The sequence below is a fragment of the Podarcis cretensis genome (assembly GCF_951804945.1).
Source record: "Podarcis cretensis genome assembly, chromosome: 12".
In the NCBI taxonomy this organism is placed as follows: Eukaryota; Metazoa; Chordata; class Lepidosauria; order Squamata; family Lacertidae; genus Podarcis; species Podarcis cretensis.
The window spans coordinates 62,135,209-62,157,973 of record NC_137181.1 but is presented as its reverse complement, the minus strand read 5'-3'; the positions used below and the strand labels follow the sequence as shown (position 1 = coordinate 62,157,973).

The window sequence follows — 22,765 nt, the reverse complement described above, 5'->3', positions numbered from 1 at the left end:
TAAGTTTGTAGTACAATCCTATGTATGCTTACTAAAATGTCCAGGAAATTGTTTTCAGTGCTTGAATTACACTTTCACAGAAAAAAACCAATTGTGGTCTTTGCCTTAAGCTTTCTGTTTCTCCAGCCTAATTTCGGAGGCACTTCATGCACATGGCATAATGCATTTATTATTCTTTGAGAGAGTACAAGACTCTTTTACTGTCACATATCAGTGAATGGTCAAGATTCAGAAACTCTGCAGATTACCCAGAGATTCAACAGCAGGTCCCGATGATGTTCAAATGCAGCCACTGAGAGATCCAGAAGACAAGGAACATAACTGCCCCTCTCACGCCAGTAGTGCGTGTTCTATTTTATAGCAGAAGTGTGACCCTCCAGGAGTTGCTGAACTCCAGCCCTATCAGTCCAATGGCCAATGATCAGGTATGAGACCAAAAACTTGTGGATTGCCACAGGCTAACGGCTCATGTCTCAAAGCGGTAGAGAATTCATAATAAAAAAAACTTGCTATGAACATTATGTGATGCCACAGTAGAAACAAAGCTACACAAAGCTCTTGTGTCTACCCATTTAAAAACAAACAAGACACCCCACAAATACTTTTCCATTGAAAGTTACCACCTTCCAGGAATACTTACTGAATAGATTTCATATATTCCCTTGCGGCCTTCATCGCACTCACGACGAACCCAGTGTCGATTGAGGTAGGCACAAATCCCATTCAGCACTTTGCTTGAAAACCTATAATCCTCCCACTGTTGAGTGTAGAATTTCAACACACTTTCATCCATCAAGTCTTCGCCATCCTGAAAGAGAAATTGGGGGGGGGGGGGTAATGCCAGACACAAGCAGGACATCTGTGATATGCCCAAGGTCAGAGTACAGCGGGAGCCTTAGCAATCCTTGATTGCTTCTCACAGTGATTTGGATCCCAAGGAGACACGTTTTCTAAGGCATGAGACCATGTCCATCTTTGCTTCCTGCAAAGTCATAGGCTTATAGAATTTCTTCAGTTTTCATCATTTTGGAAAACTGGTTACAGCTCTCCATCATCTCAGATAGCCAGAGATGTTTCTGCAACTGTTGCCATATTATTTATGTACTTAAGCCCCACTCCCTGCGTTAAGCATTTCTTTTAACCCCAGAGGGCTTACTCCAAATTGACACTGGGAATGCAACCACTGGGCAGAAAGGTAGCACCAATTTTATGAGAGACAACAGACATCTTAATACTTATGTACCTGAGCAGCACAACCATAGTTCAATTTAAATCATCTTTAGGAAAGTGCCTCTTTAATTCTATTCCAACTGGAATGACAAAAGCTTGCTGGGAACAGGTCTGTGAAGAACAGACAAGCATTTGAAAAAATGTTTGGTGGGATCAACCTTCACCTATTTAATCCTATTGCTGAATACTATGTTTCAGAGCAGTCTATGAACTAATGAGAGGCGCCAAGCACTGTAATTCAGAATCTGAGATTCCAGAGACTGGCAGGCCCAGAGCAGGTGTTATGCCAAACCATGATTGTTATGGGCCCAAGCAGTAGCAGAACAAGGCACCTGCTCTTAAAACCAATTGAGAGTTTCTCATTACATCCAAATTGGGGGAACTCTGAATAAGCTAAGAAGGAAGCAAAAGCCTTCTTCTGGTATGCCCCACAGAGGACCTTACGGTCTGCTAACACCACCACCTTGAAGATCTCGGGCCCCAGGGAAATTAGACTGGCCTCGACTAGAGCCAGGGCCTTTTCAGCCGTGGCCCCAGCCTCGTGGAATGCTCTCCCACAAGAGACCAGGGCCCTGTGGGATTTGACATCTTTCTGCAGGGCCTGCAAGACGGAGCTAGGATGCAGTTTGACTTACTTTCCTTTGTGTAAAACAAGCCCGAAGGAGGCCCCCAACCCGTTCACAGGTCCTTTTATGATCAGTGGAAACAGTTGGTCCTAGCAAGTATTAACCACTCTCAATTCCAACCTGATAATTGCCACCTGCTCAGATTTTAACTTGTCTGAATTACTTTTAAGATGTATTTTAATTAATTGATGTCTGTTTTTATGCATATTGTGTTGTTTTTATGATGTTAGCTGTTCTGAGCCCAGCCTCGGCTGGGGAGGGCAGGATACAAATAATAATAAGAATAAAAATAAGAATAAGAATAAGAATAATATTGCAGCTTATCTTCCTCATGGTCACATCTAAGAGTGAAGTGTACAAGGTCTACACTTCCAGCTGCCAGTGTTTGAAGTGCTAAAGTATGGCTAAATATTACATCCAAAAGAGCCACAGTGTGAGGCAGAAACCCAAAGAAACTGGTGTACCAGAACTGGTTACTTCCAGGTTTCGGCGCTTTGCGCATGTGCAAAAGCGCCAAATTGCGACCCACACATGCGCACAAGCGGCGCTGCAGGTTGCGAACGTGCTTCCCGCACGGATCACGTTCGCAACCTGAGTGTCCACTGTACATGTATTTTAAAAGTGACAGCAAAATGCTCCACAGAAGTTTAAAGGCAACTTGTGCACTACCTTAAATCCTTAGCTTTTGAGCTGATACAATTACTGTCTTACCTTAAGAAGATTTGTCAAGTAATTCTTCAGAAATTCTTTAAGCCGCTTGTACAGTTCCAAGCCAACAAACTGAGCTCCTCCAGGTGTTTGGCCTTTTTTAGACTTAGAAGTCGGCACACCAGCCCCTCGTGCTTGATTAGACTGATGGACACTAGTACAGTAGTTATAAACATGACTGGTAGAATAGTTAAGGAATATGCAGTGTAGACTACATGCTATAATCAATTAACAAATGAGTGTGAAATTAATACTTTTAAATATTCAAAATGGTTCACCTACGCTATCTTTTAAATCTTGAAAATAGTCATATATAAAGGTAAGTCAGCACCATCCCCATATTGCAGAAGAGCCGAAGCAGCTTCAGGGCAGAGGTGGGTGTCCCAATTCATACAACGGCGTAGTTTTAGAAGGCTCAGTATGGCAGACTTAGATTGGTTGGTTGGGGCATGTTTTCTAACAGCAAGAGAGCTATGGAAATAGGATGTATGGAAAACCTGCCTTACCTTCTTTTTTGGAGAAGGAAATAAAATGAACATCCGTTGAGGATAATTACTTTTGCTTTTAACTACAGCAATGATAAGTTACCTTCCAGTTCCGAATCACAAAGACAGTTCTCTACATACTATGGATTTGAACACAGTCTCAGCTTGGTTGACCAACTTTAATTTATCTTAGAAGAAACAATAAATTTACATGTACTGAGAAGAGTCAGTGAATACGTTTACCTAAATAGAAGCCAACAGAACTAACAGAAAAGCCAAGGAAAGTAAAACATGGGACAGCAAAACAACATTGCTGAAGGTGGGGGAAAGAACTAGCTGTAACAGCCAATGCCATTTTTACTCTCAATTAAGAGAACATTATATGTCCTCTTTGGATATAGGGTCCTAGTCATACAATACATTTACAACATATTTAAAGCACATGGCTTTCCTCAAAGAATCTTGGAAACTGCAGTTTACATCTGCCAGAACTACAGTTCCCAGCACCCTTAACAAACCACAGTTCCCAGGATTCTACTGAGGCAAGTTACATTGTGTGTGTGTGTGTGTGAGAGAGAGAGAGAGAGAGAGAGAGAAGAAAGTAAAATACAAAACCCTCTATCAAGGTTATATCTTTACTCTTAAACCACACAAAGGTAGGTAAAGCCCTCCCAGCTCCCCCCGGACGCTTCCCCCCTCTTCCCACAGCCTCCCACCGTGGGAGATCCTCTATACCCTGCCTCTTATGTAGGGCTTTTCATCATCCATCCTTCACGGAACTTATAGAGTTAATGAAAAAGAAAAATAATTATAAAGAAATCAGAAGGACTTCTGATTCTCCATCTGTCAGTTTTGAGTTTGAAGATGATTCAAAATTTTCAAAACGCGCAATCCAAAATAACATCTAGCTGTGTTTCAAGATAATATCCAGCTGTTTCTCACTCTGCTAGTCAGTGTTCTCCTAATTTCAGCCCCAGACATCTCAAGATCATTCATTACTTTTTCCACCCAAAAAGTCCAGAGAGGCTCTTCTTGTTATTATTAAATATCAAAGATAATCCTTCTCTGATCCAATATGAGGAATTTCCTTCCACGGGTTCCAACAAATCTAAACAATATAATAGTCCGTAATTATTTACTTCTTGAGTCATCATTAAATTGTACCCAATTCCATGTATTCCAGCCCCATTTCCTGTTGGCCATTCTTCTCCATCTTAGATAATAAAAGTCACACACACCCCATTTTTTTCATTCACAAAGAGTTTGGAGGCTTTTTCTTCTTCACTTCAGCTTGTACACAAGGCCCTTTCTCTCTCTCTCTCAGCTCTGTCTCTGCAATCTCGTTGTTTCTTAGTGTCTCCGATTCCATTCATCTCTTCCAGCATCCCAACAGCATTCTGTGTCTGCTTCAGTCCTGCAGAGAGCTCTATGGGTATCCACTCAGTTTCAACGCCTGCTGTTACCCACCTTGCCTTTGTCTTCTCAAGTTCAGGCCGGCCTAGGTCAAGATCTTTTCCCACAGGTCCTGTGCGTTCTTTAACCCGCTGTTTCTCTGATGGAAGTGCATTTACCATTCTGCACATCTCTCGAGTTCTATCAGCTGTTCATCTAACATATGAAACCAACAATCGATGAAGCATTCATCAGTATCTTTGCCATACTGGGTGCTGTTCATCTCCCCCTTGGCAGTCTCTGCTTCTAGAAATTTGGGCCTGTCTCTTGAAGCCAGCATTCCATTCCCCACTGATTAGCTGCAGCTTCACTTTTGCAATCAATACCACCCCAACCAGAGAATCACAGGTAATATAAAGATTTTATACCAATTTCTCATCTGTTATCATCTTTTGTAGTCACCAGTAACTAAAATAAGCCTTTGAGAGTCTGCTCCTTAGCCTGCTGATTAGTACTTTTTCACCCTCCAGCAGCCTGTTTGCTTTCTGCGTACTAATCAAGTGGCAGATAGAAAATCCAAGTTGTGCTTAATTCCAGTCTTGAAATAATCAAAAGAATGTGGTTTTGCTGACCTGGTGCCCTGAATTATGCCATGTGTGGGCCCAATGAAAGTTCCTCACTCAAGATGTTCTTCCATCCCTGAAAACATCTTGTCTCTGGTGTGATGAAGTTGATCTCTGACCTCCCTTATTTCAAAATGGAGTTTGGTAACCAAGATTTATACCATGATTACTTTTAAATCACTGCATAACTATTTGTACCGATGGGAGCACCAGCAGTCGTCATAGTCCGCCATCATTCCTCCACGTAAGTCCAGAGCCAATGCATGTTCAAGAGATGTGACCTAATTCAGGGGAAGGTGTCGCTGGGACTCAAAAATAGACTTTGTTTCTTCCAAACCCTACCCACACCACTATGGCAAAGGGCTTAAATATAAATGGAAACAGATGATCAGAGAAAGTTTCAATATACTTTCCCCCAAATATTTAATTCGCTCTTATGGAAAGACGCTGTAATTCTGACAACAGACTGTAGTCATTTGGCATGGAGGACAGGTGAAAAAGTCTAAAAGACCCTTTGATCACACTGAACTAGTTCTGTAGTTCAAAATCATGGCTATACAACAATCCCACTCTACTCAACAATCATTCCTACTGTAACCAACATTAAGCTAATTTTTGCATGCCTGCCATGTGAACAAAACCACGGATTGAAGGATTGATATGTAAATAACCTGATAAGTGGTTTTCAGTTAGCCAGCTACCCAGTAAGGAAAATACAAAAAGATTAAGCATGTAGGAAATCACCTAGAAGCTGCATAAAAAGTAGCAAGCAAATCAGCCAATCCATTATAACTTTACATGCACCATTCACACAAAAGCTGCTCAAGGCATTTTCTATCTAAATGCTAACATGCTTAAGACAGAAACTGGAAAATGACGGCTGGGAATTTGCTCCAAGACTGTCAGCTTCTCCCTATCTTCTAGTGAACCATGTAAATAGAATGTTCAAAATTTACTTCCAAGTAATCTATCAGAATACTGCTATTATAAAACTTTCTATATTAAATATCCAAATCAATTACTTGTGCAACTGATGTTTACAGTCTTCTGCCATCTGTTCTGCCTCAGCTAATGTCACAAGGACTGATTTAAAAACAAAACAATCCTAGTATCACAAGGATAGATTCAAAACAACAGAACATGTAATCTATCTGCAGTGTAGCAACAAAGTACACTGCAGCTAAGTCAGAAATTCCAAGGAGTCCTATAAATGTTGATTTGTGCCAAAAAGCAGCACATATTGGAACTCCAACTCTGGTAAAAGATACCAATTATCCTAAATTTAACACTGTCCAATTACAAGCTACATAGAACATTAGTAATATGTACCTGATAATACTCTAAGGACAAAGTCCTACGAACATTATTTACTCAGTGGAACTTGCATCTGAGTAAATATGCATAAAATCAGGCTGTCAAATACGAATTAATTTTCAACAGATTTTGCCTGCTTATAATAAAAATCCTCAATATCTGCACAAAGAAGTTCGGATTTCAAATATGAATATCCTTTAAGTATTTGACAACTTCTTTTTATCTTTAATGAGCTTTGTTACTATTTGGAATTCTAGTAATAATATTGCAACACAAATAGGGAATTTCAATTCAATATTAAATTTTATTTTAAGGTGTTTTTTTTATATTTAGATTGTAAAACTCCGTGAAGCATGGAGCTTTTGCTCTCTGGTAAACACCATTCCTTCTTACATAAAAGTAAAAATGGAGGCGGCTGGTGTAAAATATTTGGATTGCTTACTCACAAAGTTGTCATCAGAGCATTGTCATCTCGCAACAACCATTCCTACCTACATGAACTCGGCAGCAACATGGCATAACAAAGACAGAATAATTTAGGATGACATATATACCAAAGAGGATAACCCTGCTACTTTTGTCATTTAACAACTTTTTTTTACAGAATATCAAAAGTGAGCCGAAGACTCTGGTTTTGCCAAACAGCCTCCGAGTCTCTCATTTAAGTTTCTAGGGCAAAAAGTGAACCTCAACACAAACCAGAGGTTCAAGTGAAGTCAAACATCCTTTCTCTCTCTCCACCCAAATACTGAGATCCTGGGCATTCAAGGCCTGATTGGAAAAAACTAATTAAATTGTATCATCATAAGTGAACAACTAAAGTTGCCCATGTAGAATAATTCTACATCAACAGTAAGATTAGTAGTTGATCGTTCAGAAATGTGTTAGGATACGTGTAGAGTTCCATATATCTGGACTTTGCCATACTTTGCCTTGTATAAACTTGCTGAATTCCAGCTCTAAGGTCATCCCATATCTGGTCAAGACCAATTTGTTTAAGTCCATGTGGGTTCTGACTCCGATTTGATGACATTTTGTATCTCCTGTGAAGTCTTTCAATGCAGGAATGAGAAATCTGGTTATTCCTCCATCAGAGGCAGAAACAAACCAACATTCCAAGTTCTGCCACAGTCGCTCAGAAGAGATGCTCTTTGCATATGCAGGCTGATACTGACTCACAAGAAACCCTGAGGAGGAAGGGAAAAGATGTTTATTCAATTGTCCACTTAATTTCAGCAGTAACTAATATAAAGCTGTAACATATTTGCTATAATACCAAATGGAAAGATGTCCTGGAACATTTGCAAGGATGTCTGGCTATTTTAAAATCGTGTCTCCCCAGTGGTGGTCAGATATTCTTTCCTCAATGTACTAATCACCATATTATCAATTGAACACAAACCAGTGAAATCAGAATAGCTGGATTTAAACCGCATTAGCTCATCTGATTTGAAACAGTTTGTGAATTACAGCCTACAATTTGTACAACGATACAAAATTCCAAGGCATTTTAGTAGCAAGTCAGATGGACCACACCACGGGCTTACTCTCAATTCACTCAATAATCAAACTGAAAGTAAATATGAATTTGGATAGCAGGGTAAGTGATAAGATTATGGTCTACACAAATATCCCAAGGTATAAGCTATCTGTTCATGACTACTTTATAAGGACAAAACAAAAAGGAGAGAGACTCTCAAACTGGCATTACACACACCAATATTTATTCATGCAACTTAAGAGTACTCAGATGGGCAGCATTAAATAACAGTTACTGAGCAGCATGAAGCAAACCAGCATTCTGTTTACTAAATTTCTTTGCTTGGCTACCTAGGAATAATTTTTATTAGCTGCAAGCAGCTAAACAACTGACCATTTTAAAAGCCTAGTTTTATCTATTTCTTAAAAAAAAAAAGCTGAAAGCAACTCCTGAATGAGAATCATTTAATACGTGGTTATCCTGACCCTCCTCTATTCAGTAGTTTATTACAACTCCAATAAAAAGCAGTTAAAATATCAACTTGCCACCTACTCATTTATGATGGATCCAATTCTAGGGATAGAAGAGGGGCAGGGAGGAGAGGCTGGCAGCTATGCTACCTTTAGCCTTCCGCACTGACTCCCACACTATTCTAGCGTCCCCCCAACCCTCTTCAGGGGCTACCAAACCCCGAGTGTCCTATTCCACAAGGAGAACTCCGGTTAAGAAACTCTGGATTCAACCCATTATGTAGATTCAGATGGTAATGCAGTAGCACCAAATTATGGAGGCGGCTGGACCCTTGGATGACAGGGCCTCCATACACCCTGCCCTGGCTTGTGTCCCAGAGATGTCACTGTGCTGCTGCTAACACAGCAAACACAACATGGGAGGCAGCAGTTATGAGTTCACAGTCTCTGTGTGAGTGCTCCTGCACCATTTACTGGGAAGTGCTTTCCTTTACAGAAATAGAAGCATTAGAACTGAAAACAATCACATGATGTGGGCATGAATGGACAGAATGAGACAATGCCCCTCACTGGCAGCTCCACCTAAAACTGAAAGAAAAAGGTTCTTCCCAGTGAGGGGTTAGTGTCTGCAGGACTAGGATCTGTGAGACCAGGGTTCAAATCCCCACTCAGCCACGAAGTTCACTGGATGCTACTGTCCTATTCATGCCTAAACTTAAGCCCCCCTGTGCTCTGTGCACAACCTGGTTTGCTATGGCTGGTTGTTGTTGTTTAGTCGTTTAGTCGTGTCCGACTCTTCGTGACCCCATGGACCAGAAAACGCCAGGCACTCCTGTCCTCCACTGCCCCCCGCAGCTTGGTCAGACTCATGCTGGTAACCTCGAAAACACTATCCAACCATCTCGTCCTCTGTCGCCCCCTTCTCCTTGTGCCCTCCATCTTTCCCAACATCAGGGTCTTCTCCAGGGAGTCTTCTCTTCTCATGAGGTGGCCAAAGTACTGGAGCCTCAGCTTCACAATCTGTCCTTCCAGTGAGCACTCAGGGCTGATTTCCTTCAGAATGGAGAGAATCTTCTTGCAGTCCATGGGACTCTCAAGAGTCTCCTCCAGCACCATAATTCAAAAGCATCAATTCTTCGGCGATCAGCCTTCTTTATGGTCCAGCTCTCACTTCCATACATCACTACTGGGAAAACCATAGCTTTAACTATACGGACCTTTGTTGGCAAGGTGATGTCTCTACTTCTCAAGATGCTGTCTAGGCCTGTCATTGCCCTTCTCCCAAGAAGCAGGCGTCTTTTAATTTCGTGGCTGCTGTCACCATCTGCAGTGATCATGGAGCCCAAGAAAGTAAAATCTCTCACTGCCTCCATTTCTTCCCCTTCTATTTGCCAGGAGGTGATGGGACCAGTAGCCATGATCTTCGTTTTTTTTGATGTTGAGCTTCAGACCATATTTTGCACTCTCCTCTTTCACCCTCAATAAAAGGTTCTTTAATTCCTCCTCACTTTCTGCCATCAAGGTTGTGTCATCTGCATATCTGAGGTTGTTGATATTTCTTCCGGCAATCTTAATTCCGGCTAGGGATTCATGCTCAAGGTCAGCAACCACACTACCTGGGGTATATGAGACATCCGTTTCTTTCTGGTATAATGGCTGGTTACAACCCTCCAAATAACACAAATTGCAAAAAGAACTGATTAAATTATCTATGCAAAGCTGTTCGCAAATTTATAAAAACAGGTTTTGGCAAACTATCCACTCTAATTAAGTAAGAGAGGATTGGTTTTTAGTTTTCCTAGAATGAAACTGCAGTCACATTTCTCCTAGCCTACTTTTTCACTTGATTTTTTATTTTAAAAGAACTTCAGCTAAATCCCCCATCTTGTCTTCAAATGTGTTGTAATAGTGCTTCGGGCAGATGTCCGCAAGCCTGGGGAGCCCGGCGGGAGTTCCCGTGGGCTCACAAGGCTTGCGGATAGCAGCCTGTTCTGGGGGCTGGGGTCGGGGGAAGCTCGGCGGCGGCGGGAGGGAATAACTTTTTATTTATTTATTTCCCCCCAAAAAAATAAAAAAACACACGAGGTGCGCCATATGGGCCAGTGTGCCCTATAGGGCGAAAAATACGGTACTGTCGTGGCAACTGAAAGCTAGGTTTCATATGCCATTTGGCTCCTAGCTTTTATATCTCAGTTTCTAACACTTGCAACAATATAACACTAGAACTCCTGGGCATCCACAGACGTTAAAACAATTGGCTAAATCCTATGAGACTAAAAAGCCAGTGGCTATCTTTTATAGATAATTGGATTGATCTTTATTACGGCCATTGGCCCATTACACGACAGTTTCCCATACCAACATAATATACTTAAACCTCCAAAGTTAAAATTTAAAATCGCCAAAACTTACAAAAGACAAACAGGAACCAAAGCAAAATAAAAACAAAGACCACCATCATACATTACAATAAATTTGTAACCTATACATCGCCCTCTGCTCATAAATTAATCAATCAGGGATATCAATGGTGATATCACCTAAAACATAGATCATGGTTTAAAACAATGGTGATATCACCTAAAATATAGATCATGGTTTAAAGGGGTTATCCGAGCCACACAGAAGTCCGTTTCTCTTCTTTAGGGATAGGACGCTGATCAACAATCTGGCAACCATGAGTGATCTTAGGGGGTCATCATCAATTAGTAGATATCTCAGTTTGGCTTCAATCGTATCATCGGCAATTCCCTTAAGATATTGAGCAAGAAACTTGCTCCTGGCCGGTAAGTGAAAAGGACAGTCAAAAATTATGTGATGCAACGATTCCGGTGCCCCACAATTACAATCACATAAGAGTGATATCTGTCCATTGGAGAATCTATTTCTCAGCACGTTCAATGGGAAGGTGTTGAATCTTGCCTTTACAAAGGCATATCTATGAGCTGAGGAAGTTAAAGAATTCAAATAGTTTGGGAGCCTTAAGAGGGGTAATAAACCAAGATTTAGAGGTGAGCAGGTACCATTGCCCAAGACCATTTTCTGCTGCAAGAGGGGGAAGCTCGGCGGCGGCGGGAGGGAATAACTTTTTATTTATTTATTTCCCCCCCAAAAAATAAAAAAACACATGAGGTGCGCCTTATGGGCCAGTGTGCCCTATAGGGTGAAAAATACGATACTGTCGTGGCAACTGAAAGCTAGGTTTCATATGCCATTTGGCTCCTAGCTTTTATATCTCAGTTTCTAACACTTGCAACAATATAACACTAGAACTCCTGGGCATCCACAGACGTTAAAACAATTGGCTAAATCCTATGAAACTAAAAAGCCAGTGGCTATCTTTTATAGATACTTGTTATCAGTGGTATTTTTATGGAAAAAGAGGTGCAGGAACTCACCATGAACAGCTCCCTCTTTCTCTTAGAATGGCACTTGCACCCACCATAGAGGTGCCAGAACTGAGTTCCGGCAAGTTCTCCCTGAAAAAAAGCCCTGCTTGGTATCAACAATTCAATTTGATATGCAGACTCGGAGAAACAAATGAAATAAAGAATTGGAGGCTTCTATATGGGTGAATGTTATAGTTTCAGTAGCAAAGTTGTCAATTGATTTTAAATTGTATCTTATAAAACAGAAAAGATTTAGAATTTATTGGGCTTCATAACATTTGTACAGAAAGGAACTAAAACAACATGCTGTTATAGATGAAATAAGGATAATGCTTCTTTGAAACATATGCAACATCTAATCCAGGCTTCCTGAAACTCAGCCCTCCAGATGTTTTGAGACTACAATTCCCATCATCCCTGACCACTGGTCCTCCTACCTAGGGATAATAATAATATAATAATAATTTATTATTTATACCCCGCCCATCTGGCTAGGCCTCCCCAGCCACTCTGGGCGGCTTCCATAGAAACCAAAAATACAGTAAAATATCACACGTTAAAAACTTCCCTGAACAGGGCTGCCTTAAGATGTCTTCTGAATGTCAGGTAGTTGTTTATCGCTTTGACATCTGCTGGAAGGGCGTTCCACAGGGCGGGCGCCACTACCAAGAAGGCCCTCTGCCTGGTTCCCTGTAGCTTTGCTTCTTGCAATGAGGGAACCGCCAGAAGGCCCTCGGCGCTGGACCTCAGCGTCCGGGCAGAATGATGGGGGTGGAGACGCTCCTTCAGGTATACTGGACCGAGGCCGTTTAGGGCTTTAAAGGTCAGCACCAACACTTTGAATTGTGCTCGGAAACGTGCTGGGAGCCAATGTAGGTCTTTCAAAACCGGTGTTATATGGTCTCGGCGGCCTCCCCCAGTCACCAGTCTAGCTCAGCACCACCACTTCCAATTGTTAACAGAAACTTACTGGGATCCAATGTAGGTCTTTCAGGACCATTGTTATGTGGTCTCGGCAGCCACTCCCAGTCACCAGTCTAGCTGCCACATTCTGGATTAGTTGTAGTTTCCAGGTCACCTTCAAAGGTAGCCCCACGTAGAGTGCATTGCAGTAGTCCAAGCGGGAGATAACCAGAGCATGCACCACTCTGGCGAGACAGTCCGCAGGCAGATAGGGTCTCAGCCTACGTACCAGATGGAGCTGGTAAACAGCTGCCCTGGACACAGATTTGACCTGTGCCTCCATGGACAGCTGTGAGTCCAAAATGACTCCCAGGCTGCGCACCTGGTCCTTCAGGGGCACAGTTACCCCATTCAGGACCAGGGAATCCTCCACACCTGCCCGCCTCCTGTCCCCCCAAAACAGTACTTCTGTCTTGTCAGGATTCAACCTCAATCTGTTAGCCGCCATCCATCCTCCAACCGCCTCCAGACACTGGATCATGGGAGTTGTAGGCTAAAAACATCTGGAGGGCCGAGTTTGAGGAAGCCTGATCTAATCCTTATGAAGTTTGCGGAGAAAGTACTATATTGTATAAATATAGTATACTATCACAGGATAATAATATTCTAAAGTATTTACCTACTATATGGAATTTGACAACTTGTCAATGTAAATGGATTCTCTGCACCCTCACTATGGCTAAAAGACTGATATTGATCCAAATCTATGGCCCTCATTAATCAATGGAGAGAAGATATATGACAACTCTTGAAACATACAAAGGAAGGGGAGAATACACTTGTGCTCGAATCAAATTTGCGAGTTTCCCTGCAAGCATCTATCTGGCTGGCTACTGTGAGACCAAGCAGCTGACCCATTCCTGCAGGCTCTTCTCATGGACTTAGTGCCTTTCCCACTCTACAGCGAAACACAACACCACCTGGCCAATGTAACTGGATTAGAGTATCATTATCCTGGACGCTAATTCCAGTTGAATTTTCTGACTACCACCACTTATGTAGCCATGCACAAGATGGCAGCATCAGCAGACATAAAGGGATCCTATGGTTTGCATTAATACTAACTTTAAAAATTAAAAAAGCAACAACAGCCCAATGAGGACGGAGAACACTTAGTAGCCACAGAATGCTGCCTGTTGGGAGGGGAAGAAGAGCTGGGTGGAATAGAATGGCTGTGTCAGATTGATAACCCATAATCAACAGCATTGGTACACCTATAATCAACAGCTTAAACTATGCTCATGATCAATGGTTTTCATTAGGGCTGCACAATATCTGTTTTTCAACATCGCTATATATTCCCAGCTAAATACAGTGATGTACTGATATATCACGATGTCCAAAATAAGGATAGAGCTATGCAGAGACTAACAGTAGGGCTGGGAGATGTCTGGTTTTCAACTTCATGATAGAAGCCAGCTAACAACGTGATATACTGATATATCATGTCTGAAATAAGGATGGAGCCAGGTAGAGGCATTGGCTGGCTTCAAATTTTTCCCCACATCATGAATACTGCATATTCTCTCTCTCTCTCTCTCTCTCTCTCTCTCTCTCACACACACACACACACACACACACACACGGATTCAGAATATATTTCCAGGTCAAAAATTATGAAACCAATATCATAATATACCAGTGTGAAAGCAATGATTCTTCAACATTAACTTCGTTGGACTGGTCATGTTGTTCAGAATCCTATGTCCCCACTGTGGAAGGATGTGTGAAGGTCCAGTGTGACTGTCTGGAGGCAGTTGGAGGATGGATGGCAGCTAACAGATTGAGGTTGAATCCTGACAAGACATGAGTACTCTTTGTGGGGGGACAGGGAACAGGGAGGACTCCCTGATCCTAAATGGGGTAACTGTGCCCCTGAAGGACCAGGTGCGCAGCCTGGGAGTCATTTTGGACTCACAGCTGTTCATGGAGGTGCAGGTCAATTCTGTGTCCAGGGCAGCTGTCTACCAGCTCCTTCTGGTATGCAGGCTGAGAATCTAGCTGCCCGTGGACTGTCTCGCCAGAGTGGTGCATGCTCTGTTAATCTCCCGCTTGGACTATTGCAATGCACTCTATATGGGGCTACCTTTGAAGGTGACCTGGAAACTACAACTAATCCAGAATGCAGCAGCTAGACTGGTGACTGGGAGTGGCTGCCGAGACCACATAACAATGGTCCTGAAAGACCTACATTGGCTCCCAGTAAGTTTCTGTTCACAATTGGAAGTGGTGGTGTTGACCTTTAAAGCCCTAAAAGGCCTCGGCCCAGTATACCTGAAGGAGCGTCTCCACCCCCATCGTTCTGCCCAGATACTGAGTTCCAGCTCCGACGGCCTTCCTTGGCGGTTCCCTCACTGTAAGATGTGAGGTTACAGGGAACCGCGCAGAGGGCCTTCTCGGTAGTGGTGCCTGCCCTGTGGAACGCCCTCCCATCAGATGTCAAGAAAATAAACAACGATCTGACTTTCAGAAAATATCTGAAGGCAGCCCTGTTTAGGGAAGTTTTTAATGTTTGATGTTTTATTGTATTTTTAATATTTTGTTGGAAGCTGCCCAGAGTGGCTGGGAAAACCCAACCAGATGGGCGGGGTATAAACAAACAGACAAATTATTATTATTATTGACTCACTGTTAAACCCGTGTTTATGGAAGACAATCTTACTTGGCTACGAGTGATTGCCAAAGAAGAAAATGATAGACTTCAAACTGCTTTTGAACAATATGACACCCAGCCCTAGTTTTCATTTCTGGTAAGTTGGTTCCGTCAGCTTTGTAACTTTAGAGCAGTTTGAGCTTCTGCACATGTGCGAGCAGCAAACCCGGAAGTAACCCGTTCCGGTACTTCTGGGTTTGCCACAGACGTTCGCTGGAATGGACGCTAGACAGGGCGGATGTTCGCAGAGGTATTACAGTATTTAGTAGCACCAGGAAGGTAACTGTGTTCAGTGCTGTAGGCCTAAGCCTGTGGACCTCCCTCCCAACAGAGGGAAGAAAACTCCTTGTTTATCTTCCAGTGGATGACAAAGACTTACTTATTCCAGTAGGCATTTTAGGGTAGAAGTCAGATTTCTGCTTGATTTTTGGTGTTTTCTTTGTCTTATCCTCCATATGTTTTATTTTAATGTACTCTACTTAGAAATGCTATCTTTTAAGCAGTATATAGATGCTTTAAATAAATAAGATGAGACCTATTGGGTTTCTCTGTAGTTAGAATCATAGAATCATAGAATTGTGGTGTTCGAAGGGATCCTGAGGGTCATCTAGTCCAATCCCTTGCAATACAAGAATAAGAGCATTTGTAGCCAGCCATCAGAACAAGGTAGAAATGTCTTATTTCTGCAACATACAAAATCTTGTTGCCTTTGCTAGATATTTAAAAAACAAGAAACACAATGACATTAAGCATAACATAGGTAGAGACACCTTTCTGAGACAAAAGTAAGCCTCTTGGATCTTGTAAAAGCTGGTTTCCCTTAAAAGGCCTTGTAACTTTGGGGAGTTAGCCTAAACCAAAACAAATGTCACACACAGCTCAGGGTCCTTCTTGGTCCTGGAGGTACCCATGCATGCTAGTTAATATCTTTTGTTACACAGCTTCTATTTTATGTAACAGAGAGCTTGCTATTCTAATTAAAGTGTTTGCTATTCTAATTAAAGTGTTACAAAATTTGTCTTCCTGACTCGGTAACCAGTCACTCTCTCTTACAACGTTAAAATTTCAGCCTGATGTGGAAATTCAGTGGTGCGGAAAAAGAACTGTTGATTTGAATTTTATAATTAAGCTCATATAGTTAGAATGGAAGCTGGAAGAACAGGCAGAAATTTTCTCAATATGAAAAAATGATGTAAAAACAGTGCCCCAAATTGTTCACAGATCAGAATAACCAATAGGTTTCTGATTCTGAATACCACAAGTGTGCAATGACACTTCACCAAAGGCTAGGTGAGAGATAAGACATTACCAATTAAATGCCACAGTTAAACACTTACTGCATACAGATATAGGAAGGAAGAGCTCCCCTGAATAAACCCTCTACTAAATTCCATGAACGTATATTAAACCTATCACAGAAACACATGTAAACTGCATTTCAGAGGAGTGATTATATAATACTATCATAACCAAGTTATACCTGCATTCAATGCTGTTGTTTTAAAAATGTTAAGCTACATAGATATTACTCCTATTTAATTTATTTGTATTTCTTTCTACTTCTTTCGTCTTCTGGGATGCATGAGACCAGCATTAAACATTAGAATATTAGCAAGGGAGATGAAGTTCAGTACACTCAAAATTGACACACCTTTAACTTGTGCACATTCAGCTTTATGTGTTTGGAGGAATTAAAACAAAAATTAAAGAGGGGGCATCCAAGAAATAAAACCTTGGCATTCCACCCACCATTGTACCTAACGTGTTTTGACTATATGCGATTTTGACTTTAGGCACTATCCCTAGAACATGTACATTAGGAAGAATGAACATACACTTCAAACCCTTGTTTAGAAAATACAGAATAAAATATCCTATGTGCTTGATGCCTATGTAAGGCAACTGTGGCTTAGACTGGAATGCAAAACTCCAGAACCAAACTCAATATACAGAAGACAATCAGAATTCAATTTTAGGGTACCCTTCTCTAGGCTTGACCCTTCTTTTAAGGGGCACCTGTTATATGATCTCAGATTCTTGGTTATGGATTCAGAAAGTCATTTAAGACAACTGAGTGCTGTGTGTTTTTCTTTTTCCTGCCCCCAAAGCGGGTGGGGAACAACACTAGAAGCAGAGCAATACTTCTCTGATTTCAGAACTGCATGTACAAGCTCACATGATACTGTGTAGAACAGTACGAATACCAAGGCCATGTATATTAAGCCTAACATGCAATCTAATGCCTTTTGAACACAGCAGGCTATGCAGTTAAGTTAGAGAAGTGGTCATATCTATATTGCTTCCTACTTTCCACAGAAAGGATCTCTCTATTATTTATAAGATTTGATGCTTACTATATTTTTTCTCAGCGCAGCCTGCTTTTTTTTTTTTTTTTTTAAAGAGAACATATAATTTCACATTTTAAATGCACCAGAAAATTACGGAACATTATTAACTAACAGTGTTCATCCTGGAATAATATAAAGAGGACATTCTTAATTACATTAATGGGGGAGGGGGAGCTAATAGTGTCCTGATAATTGGGAGATTTGCTGCTCAATTGACACCCCACCAATACAGTGGTACCTCAGGTTAATAACTTAATTTGTTCTGGAGGTCCATTCTTAACCTGAAACTGTTCTTAACCTGAGGTACTTTAGCTAATGGGGCCTCCCGCTGCCGCTGTGCCGCCACCACACGATTTCTGTTCTCACCCTAAAGCAAAGTTCTTAACCCGGGGTACTATTTCTGGGTTAGCGGAGTCTGTAACCTGAAGCGTATGTAACCCGAGGTACCACTGTACACTGTTCTGTTCACCAACCAGATTAGGTTCCAGTCTCACCTTTTCCCACATTTTCACACTTCATAAGGGTATATGGGCTACCCAGAACAAAAGAGTATTTGCAAAGGAAGACAGAACACATTTTATGCAAAGGGGGTTCAATGAAGAGTCAGAATCTAAGTGTCTCTGACAATATGCACACTGGTTTGAATCATAGAATTGTAGTTGGGAGAGATCCCAAGGACCATCCAGTCAAGCCTCCTGAAATGCAATAATCTCCACACACAGTCCCTGTCCAATTTGAAGCTGAACACAGATTGCCCATTGTCAGTTTGCCTCCATTATATGCATACAAGTCTACAATCCTGCACACACTTACTAGACAGTAAGTCCTCTGAGACATACTTCTCAGGAAACATGCATAATTTTGTGCTGTTAATTTTTGAGCCAATTTTAGCATTGGGCTCACACTTGGGGTTTATCAGCTTGTACAAGAGGAGCAGCCTAAGATCATTCAAGTTGTTTGACATAAAGAGGGAGTTTTGAACAATGACATCGATGGGCTTGCATGTGACTTTTAACTTCAATGAACAGAATTACAAAACTTCCACTAGTATTAATAGAATGACTGATTTAGAAGGCAAATCCCCATTTGTGCATACTCTATTTGCACACAACCACACATATGTGCAGCGCTGGGATCCCAGAAATGGGGGCGGGGCCATGCTGGAAAGTCCTCCTGGTTTGCAAGGAGACCCTCTCCAGAGCTTGAAGAGCTCTCTCCTCGTGAGCCACCAGGACTCTCCAGGGTACATGATTTCACGTACGCATGTAGGGGCCCGGAACAGAAGCCCCACGTAAATGCAGTCTCACTCCTTAGTAAACATGGTTAAGAATGCGCTTAGTCATGTACCAGCCTATGTAAAAAAATCACTTGACTGAAAAAATCCTACAGCAGTTTATCTGCAAACATTATGTGAAACCACAAAATATGTTATAGGTACAGTACATAATTTCAGGAGTGATTTGGTATTTACAGGGGTTTATGATAGGTAACATTGCTATCTAAATTTGAGGGGGAGCCCCCCCTTTGCACATGAGAGTTGGCCCAAATGGCCCTGCTACAGTATCACCTCCATTTGCCCTGCAGCCAATTAGTATAGAGCAGGGGCTGGCAATTTTTTTTAGCAGCAGCTGGTCCACTGTCCCTCAGACCTTGTGGTGGGCCAGACAATAAGCACCGGGGGGTGGGAGCTGGAAGAGGAGGCAAGGGGAGCAAGTAGTCCTCCTCCCCACCCCCCAGCCCCAGTGCTTACCTTCCCAGGGGCTGACGCTGCCGCCACCACCACCACCGCTGCTTCTGCTTCTCGTGGGTAGACAGAGCGAGCTCATCTGCTCCACTCTCTGGCCCAAAGGAGCACCAGAGCAGTGACAGCGGCAGCAGCGGAGGGAAGATGAGTGGCACGAAAGGGCTGGCTCCAGAGAGGGGGTTCTTAAAATGGCACTCAGCCCAGCTCCCTTCCTCCTCTAGGCAGGGCGGGGAGAATCCAGGAGGGAGGGAGGGAGGGAGGGAGGGAGGGAGGGAGGGAGGGAGGGAGGGAGGTGCCACCGCAGTGGGGGGGTGGAATGCCACAGCCCGAACGAACAGAATCCCCACACCGATCCACGGACAGTCCGTGGGCCAGATCCTGAAGGCAATTGGGCCTGATCCGGCCCGCAGCCCTTAGTTTGCCGACCCCTGGTATAGAGCAACCCCTTTTATTTAAGAAAAGCTCATTTTTAAAAAGTACAGTCAAACCTTGGCTCCCAATCACTTCCGTTTTGGAACGTTTCAGCTCCCAAATGCCGAAAACCCAGAACTAAATGTTTTCGAACGTTTTTTGGAAGCCGAACACAGCTTCCGCTTAAGTGCAGAAAGCTCCTGCAACCAATCGGAAGCCGTGCCTCAGTTGTCAAACATTTCATAAGCCAAACTGGCTTCCAGAACGAATTACATTCAAGAACCGAGGTTTGTCTGTATTTACAATAACTGCAGGTGCTGTCTCAGAAGATGGAATATATTTTCTATTGACCATTTATACTGCACCACAGTCAAAGCTTGTGTCTTCTTCAGTGCAATTACTTTATTAAACACACATCCACGTAAATTTGATCAATCTATTACATATAATTTATTAAGCAATATTTATTTAAATAGGTAATCAACCCAATTCAGATCCAAGAGAGGTTGAAGAGTTTGGATTTGATATCCCGCTTTATCACTACCCAAAGGAGTCTCAAAGCGGCTCACATTCTCCTTTCCCTTCCTCCCCCACAACAAACACTCTGTGAGGTGAGTGGGGCTGAGAGACTTCAGAGAAGTGTGACTGGCCCAAGGTCACCCAGCAGCTGCATGTGGAGGAGCGGGGAAGTGAACCCGGTTCCCCAGATTACGAGTCCACCGCTCTTAACCACTACACCACACTGGCTCTTGTAAACCAGTAACATATACCGTATTTTTCGCTCTATAACACGCACCTGACCATAACACGCACATAGTTTTTAGAGGAGGAAAATCCGTAGGCATGCCACCCGTAGGCATTCCCTCCATAACACGCACATACATTTCCCCTTACTTTCTAGGAGGAAAAAAGTGAGTGTTGTGGTGCAAAAAATACGGTAGTTTTAAAGCTGAAACAGATGGAATATCCACCATGCTTCAGAAACAAAAATGGAAACTTTAAAAAAGTAAAATGAAATAAAGAAACCAAGAGAGGAGAAGATGCACAAGAACTGGTAAGATCAAAAGGAGTCATGGTAATAGAGCCAGTAGCCTATGCTGCACTGTTATACACAAGAAAGCTTTAAAGTACTTCAATATTGGTGTCTTATTTCTTATTTGCACATAGTTTAGTAAAAGAGGAACTCATCTGAATACAGAAAACATGTGTAGCAGAGCAATGAAAAAAAACACCTTTCCAGCTACTGTTTTGTGTTCAACTGTTTTGTGTTTTCAAGTCTCCTTCTGAACACATATACCATGACTCAGACCCACAGGCCCTAACCTATTTGACAGTGTACTCAGAGAGTATTATTACGTCTCACATAAGGGTTCTCCCAATTATTACAATGTGAGCATTTGCAAAATTATGCTAACACTTGATCCACTGTAGAAAAAGGAGCAATTATTTAATTCACAAATAAAAAAGAATAGCTTATAAACAAGTCATCTAACATGCCTCAGAGCAAGTTTTGAGCAAAGCAATATAGGAATTGATTATAAAGTACCCCAAGAACAAGTGTCTGTAATAAAGAGGTATTTATGAAGAAAATTTATGAAGAAAAATAGCACACATTTCACTATATATACATGTTTCCCCTGGTGGTTCTACTGAGATACTCTTCCATGAGAATATAATTTATTTACAGTCCACCAATCACAAAGCTACACTTCTACACCCAACTTAAGATGCTGATGAGTCATTTTATGTTGTACTTTTTTTAGGTAAATCACGTCTCTATCACAATACCATTTTGCCAATAAATTTCAAATGCAGTGAACAAGAAGAACATTTTGGAGGTGGCAGTTAATACTACCCCAGTTCATGCTTTTATGCAAGTGACATCCCTAATCAAGCTTGCAAGTAGATTTCACTCAATTTGTCTGATCAGGAAATAGTTCCACAATCCCACTAACCTACTTAGGAGTATGCACTTCCTTGTTTTCTCCTGCTGAAGAACAGAATGTCAGGTCTTAGGTTTTTCCAAAATGCACTAGCATTCCCCCCCCCCTTAATACAGAAGTGCAAACTAGAGACTGAATGATACTCTTATCATCGCAAGTTACATGCAAATGTTTTACCACAGTAACAAACCATACTAAGGTTGGCTGTTTACAATTTAATTTAATCAGTGTCATTTACATAATTCCCTCACTTATCCATTTTGTCTTTGCACAACCCTGTGATGTAGGTTAGGCTGGGTAAAAAAAAACAAAAACCTCCCAAAGCCTCATACTTTTGTTTCCCCATACTACAGAAATCAATGTGCTATAATCAATCTTGTAATCGCTAACAAACCATGACATTTTCCCATGCTACCTATTCAGATAGGGTACATATAACATGTATACTGGCTAATTTTGTTTCAATATTGAAATACGGCAAGTTTCAGGGGTTTGTATGAAAGACTTTAAACGGGAACTCCACTAGGAGCTACGAAAGTGCGGTTTTATTAAAAAAAACATACATAATCCAAAAATAGCACAGTACAGCCCGCACTCTTGATTAAGTTGTCTGGCAGATGAGCTTTCAAACATCAATATTCTCTCTCAAAATACAGCTACTTATTAGGACAGTTAGAGCAGGGATTCAATGGAATGAATTATTAGCAAATTTAAGAGGAATCGCGCGTCTGGCAGAGATGCGCTTGCTTCCTTAGGAAAACGAAATCTAAGCAGTCGTGTTTCCTTCCTGTCCACCACAAGCGACTGCGAAGCGGAGGGGGCGCGCCTAAGGAACGTGCGGGTTTCGAGGGAGAAAGGGATCTCTGGGCGAGGGAGCGAGGCGGAGCAGCCGCCCTAACCAGGGCGAAGGGGATCCGCAGGCGGGCGCAGCTGAGCCTCGGAGTCCCTGCGGAGGAGAGCCATGGGGACCAACGGGGGGGGGGTCC

General features: G+C 42.1%; 1 protein-coding gene across 2 annotated transcripts in view; it reads right to left on the bottom strand.

Annotated features, from left to right (window-relative positions):
• Positions 1-22,765, bottom strand: part of CUL1 (cullin 1) — a 47,701-nt gene that overhangs the window by 24,308 nt on the left and 628 nt on the right. The window contains exons 2-5 of one of the 2 annotated variants that reach the window (XM_079947550.1): positions 11,727-11,807; positions 7,272-7,565; positions 2,568-2,742; positions 641-808 (exon numbers count right to left, since the gene is read on the bottom strand). In XM_079947550.1, coding sequence (XP_079803676.1) covers positions 641-808; positions 2,568-2,742; positions 7,272-7,411 — 483 coding nt within the window. In that variant the 5' untranslated portion in view covers positions 7,412-7,565; positions 11,727-11,807. The remainder of the gene's footprint in view (positions 1-640; positions 809-2,567; positions 2,743-7,271; positions 7,566-11,726; positions 11,808-22,765) is intronic. The other variant, XM_079947549.1, reaches the window with a different exon arrangement.